We start from the raw sequence: 11657 nt of genomic DNA on the forward strand, positions 1-11657 counted from the left end.
TGAGAACTAATCATCTTTCCTTACATACCAGCATTTTCTTGCATTCTCTGTGGGGAAAAAAAAAACCACATTTTTTTAAAAAATTTTTGTTCAATAATCCAGAATAGTTGGTGCATTATCTGCAAAAAAGTTTTCATTTACTTTTAATGGAAATGTAGAATGATAATAGTCCTTAATAAAACTAAATTTACATTTCTGAAATTCTATCTTTCCTACTTTTCCACTTCATGAAATGAGAATGACAACTGGTAGATTTTGTTTGTGATTGTGGGTACTTAGGATTTTACGTGATAAAGGATAAAAAATTAAAAATAACTGCACTTTACCAGTTACTCTTTATTCGTACTATTTAATGAAAACCCCAGCTCTGTGAACCGAGATTCTTATATGCTCTTCTTGTTCATTTACTTGTTCCAGTAGTTTGGAGACTTTAGTGACTAATCTAAGAACTATCTTTAAAAATAGATTCTTTCTAGTCCTTTTTTCCCCTATAAGATGTTTGGCATCGATATCTTTTCCTTAACTTTATAATAACCCAGTTATTTTGTAGGTTGAGATCCTTAAAAAAAAACAGGAATGTGACTCTTTCAATGAGTTGCATCCACCTGTCCCCAGACTGCAACTTACTGAATATTCAGTGTTTCTTGAATGAATGGAGCACATTTTGCCTTTCGTGGGTTTTACGGAGTTGCAGTTTGCAAGTGGTGCCGGCATATATATATATATTTTATTTTTTGAGGGCTACCGGTTCGCGCTTGAGGGCCTCATGCAGATGCTCAGCTCAATCCTGCTGCATGTTTGTGAAGCTTGGAGCGGGTGTAAAGCGCTGCGTCCTAAACGAAGCCCTTGCAGCATTTCAGCTCGCATGGCGGTCCCAGGGCTCAGGACTGTGTGCTTTGCCATGGCCATGCACAGAGCCAGGTGAGCGCGGCCGCGGCGGCGGGGCTGGGCTGGGCGAGGCCGGCGGTTCCTGCAGAGCGCGGGCCTGCACGGAAGGAAGCGCCCGGCAGGGCCCCGCTGGAGGCGCGCCTTCCCGCGCGGCCCAGCTCCCCGGGGCCATTGTGTGCGAGCGGCCCGGCGACCGCAGGCCCGGGGCAGCCCCACCACGGGAGACAAGACACGCCTCGGCGGGCGAGTTCCCGGCCTCCTCTGGCCCGCGGCCAGCAGCCGCCTCCTCGCCTCCTCCGCGGTGGCCCCGGCCGCCCCGCCGGCCTAGCTCGCCCGAGCCTCTGAGCGCGACCTCGGCCCTCGGCGCGGCGGGACGGGACCGATGTGGCGCATGCGTGGTGGCGCCAGCCGGCGCGGGGGCCGCGGCGGCGGGGGCAGCGGCAGGGCCGTTGGCGGGCCGGGCCGCCCAGGCCGGGGTCGCGGCGGCGGCGGCGGCGGCGGCGTGGGCTGGCGAGGCCGTGCGGACGGCGCCCGGCCGCAGCTGGAGGAGCGCTTCGCCGACCTGGCGGCGAGCCACCTGGAGGCCCTCCGCGCGCGGGACGAGCGGGACCGGCAGAACGCGCGGCTGCGCGAGGAGAACGCCCGGCTGCGGCTGGAGAACCGGCGGCTCAAGCGCGAGAACCGCAGCCTCTTCCGTCAGGCCTTGCGGCTCCCCGGCGAGGGCGGCGACGGAGCGCCCGAGGAGGCGGCGAGGGCCACACCGGGCCCCGAGGAGGCCGGCGCGAACCGGACGGCGAGAGGCGGCAGCCCCGATCCGGACCCGGGCAGCCCCCGGGCGCTGAGGGCCCGCCTCGAGAAGCTGGAGGCCATGTACCGCCGCGCGCTGCTGCAGCTGCACCTGGAGCAGCGGGCGCCACGCCCGCCCGCAGACCAGGAGGAGGCGTCTCCGCGCGAGCCCGAGCCCGGCCTGCCAGCCCCGGACCCGGAGCCCGCGGAACCCGGGCCGTAGCCGGAGGCCGCGGCCGGGAGGGGCGGGGCCTCACGCGGCCCCTCCTCCTCGGCTCACGGCCCCTCCCACCTCCGCTCGCCGTGCCACGCGGGACTGGCCTGCTGTGCTGGGCCCGGCACTTCCGGGAGCTGCGCGGAGGCGCTGCGCATTGGGCCCTGGGAGGCTGAGCACCTGCCTCCTGCGCCCGCTGGTTTCTATTTGGAGAGAGGCCTGCGGCGGAGAGGCAAGAAGTGGCATCAGCAACACCTCCTGATGCCGGGACTGTTGTGGGTTTGTGAGGACCTGCTGTAATTTCTCCCTCTGTTTGGGTTCTTTGAGGGATGGATAAGGCAATTTTTTTTTTTTTGAGATGGTTATGTTTCGTTGTACATCCTTCAATCCCCTATGCCTCCAGCCATTATCTCTAACGTGGCCAACATTCTGTTGTTTTTATAAATCGGTATTACTTGGATTTCTGATAAAATACACCCTTTTTATTAAAAAGGGGTTATTTATAACATAGGGACTCGGTCTGCTCCTGGCTCTAGTTCTTATACATCTAATATATATCGATTTGTTTACCCCGGGAATTTTTAAAGTATCTACTTATAAGTGATTTTTTTGAATTGACAAATAAATCTGGTGCATTGAAAATAACCTAAAAGCATCCAACGACTATTATTTGAAGTTTGTGAAATGTTTACATATGTTTTTTTCTTTAATATTTTACACATTTTAATATCTAACTTTGGTTATCCTTCGCAGGCTAACATTATCTTTTTGCCTTAGGCATATACAATGATCCTTTTAAACCTAAGATAGTCTAAACATTTCATTATTTTTATTACGTTTTAGACTTTAGAGTATGGTCATTGCACGTCTACTTTGCCTAATTTTGACTTGAAGAATTTTTAAGAAATTATCAATTATTTGTATATCAAAAGCCCGAAAACAAAATGATTTCAGTCTCAATTGTGATTTCAACGGAAAAAAGTCCTTAATTCTAACAGCAAATCTTCTAAAAACCACTTCAGTGCATTTTGTTAATAAATAGCACTTTTGTCTACTAAGTAGGGAAGAGGATACTATTGTACCTGATAAAAATCGTGGGTGTATTGTAAGAGAAGGTTTAAGTGCTAGAAAACACTTCAGTGCAAGGAAAAAACCATGAGAAGAGTTTTTTGTTAGAGGTAGAAAAAAAATCATGAGTTAAGAGTTGTTTTATTTGTGGCATATTCCACAAGTTTCAAATATATAACATATATTACAAAGCAATGTGCCAATGAAAATAGTTTTGTGATTTTCCTACTCCTGGGTTTGGAAGACACTGCATTTTACTTAAAGGTAATTGGTATTTAGCTGTGAATATTAAAATCTTCCCCCATGACCAAGAATATGAGAAGAAATGGCGAGAATAGGTGGGTATACGAAAAGCACTTCTATCCCTTGTAGCTCATTTTCCAATACTGAAATAAACATTTTTAGGAGGCAGTACGAACTGAAGAAAGGACAGAAGGATATCGGCCCGACCACTATTTAATTTTGTGTTTAAATTAGTTAGTCTGTCTAAGGCTTATATTTCTCATCATTAAAATGAATATAACCTACCTAAAAATGCTATAAAAAGTTTAGTGAGATGCTGTATGAAAAATAGTTGCTTCAAAGTAAGTGCACTACCAATGAGAATTACAGTCCAAAATGTGGAAGTTGTAAATGAATATTTTACTGACACATTCCTTTGTCTTCTACATTTTGTTCCTTTATGACTTTATAAGTATAAGCAGAGATGTGTATATTTTAAATAATTGACATTTTTCACTTCAGTATTCGCTAATAAAGCAAACACGTAAGATAAAGCCCTATGTAATAAGGGAATAAGTAAAAAAAGTTAAAAAATATTGCCAGTTGTGGTAAAATTGAGAATATTCAACAAACAAGCAAAATATTTAGTTTACATAGTTTTTAAACATTTTGTCTTAAAACCATGTACAATATAAGCATGGTGAAACAATTTTTTGTAAAGTAATGACACACATTTATACAAGCGAAAACTACTTTTTAGCCTAATTCCTGCAAAATATTACACATTCTGAAACCAAAATGCTCTATAGATGGCTTAAGTCTAATTGTATTTCAACTTTGTTGAAGTTTTATGCTGATAACTGGTAAAGTATCATGTAATAATATTTTTAAAATGTTATATTAAAATATGTACCTGTTTAAGAAATGGGTAAAATTGGTTTTAGAAAAGTTTGATTTAGGATTTATTTTAAAATAAACTGAAACTGTAGATCATCATACCTGTTAAAAATAAATAACATTTGCCCTAGCCGGTTTGGCTTGGTGGATAGAGCGTCGGCCTGTGGACTAAAGGGTCCCAGGTTTGATTCTGGTCAAGGGCACATACCTGGGTTGTGGGCTTGATCCCCAGAGCAGGGCGTGCAGGAGGCAGCCGATCAATGATTCTCTCTCATCATTGATATTTCTATCTCTTTCTTCTTCTTCCTCCCTCTCTGAAATCAATAAAAATATATATTTAAAAAAGTAAATAACATTTTACTTTCATAATTTCAAATGTATTGTGTAATGAATAAAGGGTTTATCATTTGTAAAAATGAGCAACAAAATGTGTTAGGGAGAAGGATTGACATTTTTTAAAGTCAGTACTTTTGTATGACTGCTACACAAAAAATACTTTTTTATGTGTTTATGAAATTAAGATATAAAAGCAATTTAAATGAGTACTTAATGTAGGTCATAGAACATTCTCCTTGCTAAACTTCGTATACACTATAAGTATTTGAAGATTATTTGAAAACTTTTTTTTGTTTAAAAAGTCTTAGATTTAGGTTTGCCAATTCATGAGTATTGCCATGATGAAACTAATATTAAATTATGTAATAAACTAAATATCACTATATATTAAATAATTATTGGCAGCATGATTTTGATTCTAAATCCAAAATACCATTTTCTGTATTTCTACAAGGAACAGATTTTGACTGAGAATTTGTCACAAAGTCTTCATGAATAAATGACAAAATTTAATATTTCTCATTAATGATTAATTGATCAATTATAAATTATAATTCTATTATTATAAACTTTCTTTTTTGATATGTATCTTATCTATCATATAGACAATATTTATGAAATGAAAATATGGACCAAAGAAAACAGATAATACCCACATCTGACTTTATAAAGATTAATTGTGCTCAAATTTCAAATTATATAACTTATACTAAGATTAGCATCTCTCAATGATCAGAATTAAACTACATTGTGTTCAGTTCATAGTAGATTTTGCTTATTATAAAATTAATATTCAGAATCTACTTGTCAGGATCATCTTTTCATATTCCATAATAATCTATATAATAAAGAGCCAGGGTTGTAACAACCATTACCACAGAAGGCTCAACCAGACTGGAAGTCAGTACTGGGTTGCCATGGCGACCCAGCACTGACTGGGGCTGCTACAGGCGCCCTGACCCAGCACTGACTGCCTAGTGGGCTGCAGATCAGGCCTGGAGAGAGGCCTGTAGAGAGACAGGCAGGTTCTGATCCATAGCCTCTGTGGCAGCCATTGATCAGAACTTGCCTCTCTTTCTTGGCCTGGCCAACAGTTGTGCCTCCATTTCTCTCCAGGCCTCCACCAGGGCTGCTGATGAGCCCTGCCTTTCTCATCAGGCCCTGTTGATAGGCCCAGAGATGCTGACTGGCATAGAAACTGACCAATCAGAACCAAACATGGGTGAATGTAAGGAGCCAATGGCTGCCTAGGAGGCAGAGCTTTTGATGCTGACTATCATAGAAATTGACCAATCAGAACCAAATTGGCTGGCAGAGGAGGGCAGTTGGGGGCGAGATCAGGCCTAAAGGGGAGGGCAGTTAGGGGCCATCAGGCAGGCAGGCAGAGAGGTTAGGAGCAATCAGGCAGGGAGGCAGAGAGGTTAGGGGCGATCAAGCAGGCAGGCAGAGAGGTTAGGAGCAATCAGGCAGGGAGGCAGAGAGGTTAGGGGCGATCAAGCAGGAAGGCAGAGGGGTTAGGGGCAATCAGGCAGGCAGGCAGGTGAGTGGTTAGGAGCCAGCGGTCCCAGATTGTGAGAGGAGTGTCCGACCGCCGGTTTAGGCCTGATCCCGTGGTCGGACATCCCCCAAGGGGTCCCCAATTGGAGTGGGTGCAGGCTGGGCTGAGGGAAACCCCCCTGCCTCCGTGCACAAATTTCATGCACCAGGCCTCTAGTTTATTAATAAGGGTCTTTCTAAAACCAAACTTTCAGATATCTCATACTTTAGACAGAAATTGAGAAAGAACAACAGTGAGTTTGGTGCTTCATTCTTATTTGAATAATAAGCATACTACTCTAAAAATTGAGTGTCTGAGGGAGGAACTTGAACGACAATCTATCATATGTCCTATACTTAGGACTGACAAATGTTTCCCTTGTCTTTCATTGTTTCAGCGTTCCTCCTTTTATCTTTGACTTTATCTTAAACATATAACCTATATTGTATTATAAACTTAAAAGATCTGCCTTTAGTTATGGTGAAGACTCTTGTTAAAACCAAGACACTACACTTAGTGCCTGTTGAAAACAATGAAGATTTTTCAAAATCTAGTAAAATTCCCAATTCAAGGGCTTCAGGGTCTCAGGAAGCTCTGCTCCACATGGTCATTCAGGGTCTCAGATTTTTTTTTTTTTTATGCTGTTCTTCTGCTTTGCCCTCTGTCCTTGTTTCATCTGTATAATAGAAAGAGGTTATTTCTAGAACCAGGTCTCAGCATTTGGGAAAGAAAAAGAGAGGCCTAGCCAGAACTGGAAATGACATCAATTTTCCTGGTCGCTTTCTATTGCCAAAACTTCATCGCATGACCCATTTAACTTCAAAGGAGGCTGAGAAATGTAGTTAAACTGTAAAGTCCTTTGTCCAGCTATAATTTTACTACTATGGAATAATAGGAGAACTCATTTTGGTGGACTACCACTTTAATGGAGTCTGGCATCTACTTAAATTTTTTAAAGAATTTATATGTCCTGGTATAGCATTTTTGAATCTATAGTTTTAAAAAACCCAACCTTGTCATTCTCCTATACACTATCTTTATGAGTACAAAATATAAGACATTACTTGAAATAAGCAAGACAATACATCTATTAAACTTTATATAGGAATACCTATAAAGTATAAACCATCTCTGAATAGAGTATGCCATAAAAGTATGGCTTTAAGAACCTATACTTGGTAAAAGTTATTTTATTTCATATGTAAATCTACACATATAACTTGAGGGGTATATGTTTTCTGTTCATCTTGTTTCTTATTTACTAGGATTCTACAGCTTTTAGATGTGAAAGAGACCTTGGAGGGTTTTAACACAGCATCTTTCAGACCTTTTGCCAACAACTTAACAGCTTTCACAGGGAACCACATACACATTACACTTTAAAACTTAGAATATGCTCATCACAATCCTAGGTAGTATTATTCCCTACTGTTTATGAATGAGGAACCTGATGAGCAAAGAAACTGAATAATTTCCAAGTTAAAAAATTATTTAAGCCAGCACCGGTTTGGCTCAGTGGATAGAGCATCAGCCTGCAGACTGAAAGTTCCCAGGTTCGATTCCGGTCAAGGGCATGTACCTTGGTTGCGGGCACATCCCCAGTGGGACATGTGCAGGAGGCTGCTGATCGATGTTTCTCTCTCATCGATCTTTCTAACTCTCTATCTCTCTCCCTTCCTCTCTGTAAAAAATCAATAAAATATATTTTAAAAAAATATTTAAAGAGTTTTGAAATAGAGATATAATTAACATGACATTGTATCAATTTTAGGACAAACATGATGTATATGTATAAAAGCCTAAGCGACTGTTATGGTGGAATGACTGGAACGACCAGTCGCTATGACACACACTGAGCAGGCAAGCAGGTGAGCAGTTAGGGGCGAGTGGTCCTGGATTGCTAGAGGGGTGTCCGACTGCCGGATGTCCGATTGCCAGGATCAGGCCTAAACAGACAGTCAGAAATCCCCCAAGGGGGTCTCGGATTCTGAGAGGATGCAGGCCGAGCTAAGGGATCCCTCCCCCCGTGCACACATTTTGTGCACCAGGCCTCTAGGATATGTATATATTACAAAATTATTACCATAATAAATTAACATTCATCACTCAAGTAGTTAAATTTTTTATTTGTTTGGTGAGAACTTTAAAATTTTATTATTTTAGTAACTTTCAAATGTACATACAGCATTTTTAACTATAATTACAATGCTGTACATTATATACTCAGAACTTATTCAAATAACTTATTTCTGACCTTAATATGAATTCTGGCTTTATTAGACACTAGAGGCCCAGTACACAGATCCGTACACCAGTGGGGTCCCTTAGCCTGGTCTGCAGACATCCCCTTATGGGTCCTGGATTGTGAGAGGGCATAGGCCAAGCTGAGGGACCCCACCAATGCACAATCAGGGCTGGGAAGGGACCGAGAGAGGGCTCCAGGGCATATCTGGCCCGTCTTGCTCAGTCCCGATTGGCTGGACTCAGCCACAAGCTAACCTACCTGTCAGAGCATCTGCCCCCTGGTGGTCAGTGCACATCATAGTGACTGGATGAACGGTCGGACACTTAGCATATTAGGCTTTTATTATATCAGATTGTATGATTGCTCAGTAGATTCTTAATTTTGCAGTCTTTATTATGGGTATGATTAGAGTTATTCCATAAAACAGATATTTTTCACTATTTGTGTTGTAGAACAATTTAAATAGCAATGGAGTTATGTGCTCCAATAAATTTTGGTAAATTTCACTTATGGGACTCTTGGGGCTAGATGGATAGATTTTGGGGGGAACAGTAGATATTTGAAATTTTTGTCTACTTATTCAATAGAAAAGTAGTTCTTTACAAACTGGGCCCAAAGTGACTGAAGAGAAAGATTTATATTCCTTGGTCAGGAGAGAGGTTCTCCCTCTATCTTGCTGGACACCTGAAGGAAGCATATAGCCTCACTGCTGTGGAAGCTATCATGTGATTATAAGAACAGCAGAGAGTTGGAAGAAAACATCATTGCAGTTCTGTTTATCATGCCTGGAGTCTATCCTGCATTTGGACTTCCATTTATGTGAGAAAATACATTCTTTATTGTGTAAGTTTAAATTAGGGAATTTTCTTAATGAGATCAAATAGAATGCTATTATCACTACAATGACACCTTAAAATGTGGGTGCTTCATAAAAGCAATCTTGAGGAAAAAACAACAGATATAGAGAACATAAAATGGATGAAAGCTAACCCCTATATGTTGAGATATCCTATAAATCAAACAAGAAAAAGAAAAACATTTCAGTTCAGAGAAAGGCAAAAGACCTTACAAATCCTTTATATTCACTAAAAAAAGAGTAGCCAATAAGCACATGAAAAGACTTTCACATTAATAGTAATATAAAACTAACTAAGATGTTCTCTCTCTTGTATTTCAAAACTAAATAATCAGTATTTACCTAATGACTGAAGGAAAAAATATTAGAAATCTGAACATCTTCTCCAATGGTCCTTATATCTAAATGGACTCAATCCTATAATTTTTGGTTAAAAAATGCCTTTCATATTTTTTCCTTTTCTTTCATTAATTTTGAATCTGGAGTATCTTAGAACCCTTGGGCTTCATTTTCTGTAAGGTGAGCATTGAGTAATGCCAATTTATTTTATTTCAGAGGGTAAATTGGTGTATGTATTCTTGACCAATAATCTTTAAAGCAGGGTGTGCATGTATGATGTATGCTGGGAGCAAGTAAAAAAAAAACCCACTCATATCTTCAACTTATATTTATTTTTTTTTAATTTGACCAAGAGCTCTGTAAAAGTTAGAACTTCCCCAGGAGGAGAACCATCAGGATGGATCTCTATTTTCATCTCTATCTCATCACTGTCTCTATCTTTCTCTATCTTTATCATATTTCTCTCTCTCTATTTCTATCACAGTAACTTTGAGAGATTTTTTGTAATTGTTTCATGTGATTTTTTAAAAAATTATCTTTATTGTTGAAAGTATTACAGATGTCCCCTTTTTCTACCCCCTGTGACTCCCTACACCCAGCACTCATTTTACATACTCAAAATGTTTTATAGATCCTGGTAGAATGTAAATAATACTACACTGGGAGGCAGACAGCTCAATCGCAGTGCTTGTAATTTATTAGCTTTGGAACTTAAGAATATTACTTAATCTCTTTAATATACAAAATTAGGTAATATAATCTATCCAAATATATGCCATAATGAGTTACATTATGAGATTTAAATTAGAAATTATATATAAATTTGTTTTAAAATTTTATATCAAAGTAAGAAAATTAGTATTTACTAGAGGCCTGGTGCATGAAATTTGTGCATGGGTAGGGTCCCTAGGCCTAGCCAGCAATCAGGGCTGATCTGTGGAGCGACCAGTGGTGCGATCAGGGGGCTCCCCCCACTGGCACCCGCCTTGGCTGGCGTGGAGCTGCCCACTCTCTGGCCCCGCCCCCCCCGTCCCCCCACTGCCACCACCACTGCCGGTCAGGGCCTGCGGGCTGGGGCCAGCTCCTGCGTTGATCGCTCGTTATAGCAACCAGTCGTTCTGCTGGTCGTTCTGCTGTTCAGACAATTTGCATATTAGGCTTTTATTCTATAGGATAAAGGATAATTTTTTCATATCTCTTGCCTTTTGGGACAAAGGAATTAGTCACTAAAATTATTTCAGATTTTAAAAAAATGTTTAGTCTCCTCAACCACTTATTGAAGTTGAGAATTATTTCTCAGAATTTTTTGGTATCTATTTCTTTGCTTGGCCCTTTATATATTTCAAGTGAAAACTCAAAGCAGGTTTGTATCTATCAGGTATATGAAGTCTACCAAGTTAACTTGCAAATCCCAAAGGTTGTATTACTAAATCTATGTGCTTCACAACATTTTCTGAGAGGAATAAAAACACTTTTGTGCTTGTAATAAGGCAATTAGTACTCCTAATAATTCTAAGACATGAAAATATCTGACTGTGAAGTTGATTATGTACTCAAGCAGAAAGCTATAATCAAAAGGTTTCTGAATCCATTCTTCGATAATTTTTCCCCCATATTATTGATGTAGATATTGAGTTTCTTCACAAAAATGCAAAATAATTGTATCCAAAGACTCTCTTTAACTAATAAGAAATTTTCACATTTTTACTAAACCAATACATTTTTTATGAAATAAATTCCTATGAATTATTCTTCTGAAACAGATTCAACTACATAGAAAGAGTCCAATGAAAACAAAATGTCCAAACATAAGTTCCATATATCAGACATTGCAGACCCAAACTCTCCATCCTCCACCTTACTTTCTATTTACCACATTACCAAGCTCCCTTGGTTTTTGGGTTACAGGGCAAGGTTTACTTCTGGTTGGATTTGTCACTAGGACATACTAGAAGAAATCAGAAGAGGAAGTAGTATTAGGTCTGGCTTGCTACAGGTTAGTTACCTCTTTCTACCAAAGGTCACAGCTCAGGTAAATTTTCCTTCTCTACAGAGCCCTCTGTCTACAGGTTGTGGTAAAGGTCCTAGCCCCCTCACCACTTCTGGCCAAGGTGTGGAAAGTTTTCCACGGTAGCTATTACTAGCTTCAGGGTACTGCTCTGTCTCCTACACCATACCCAACTTTTTGTAAATAGCCCTTTATTAAACTATTTTAAAATTGCTCACCTTCAGTGTGCCATCTATTTCCTGTGGGGACTCAGATTGATTC

At 40.9% G+C, this 11657-nt stretch overlaps 1 protein-coding gene across 1 annotated transcript; it reads left to right on the forward strand.

The window, feature by feature from the left end:
• The first annotated feature begins 1106 nt into the window (after nucleotides 1-1106).
• Nucleotides 1107-4065, forward strand: TUSC1 (tumor suppressor candidate 1). Its single transcript, XM_081104040.1, has one exon. It carries the CDS (start codon nucleotides 1271-1273, stop codon nucleotides 1895-1897), a length of 627 nt encoding a protein of 208 aa, XP_080960166.1. The 5' UTR covers nucleotides 1107-1270; the 3' UTR covers nucleotides 1898-4065.
• Nucleotides 4066-11657: the final 7592 nt, after the last annotated feature.

This window comes from Myotis nattereri, assembly GCF_964212035.1.
Source record: "Myotis nattereri genome assembly, chromosome: 12".
NCBI lineage: Eukaryota > Metazoa > Chordata > Mammalia > Chiroptera > Vespertilionidae > Myotis > Myotis nattereri.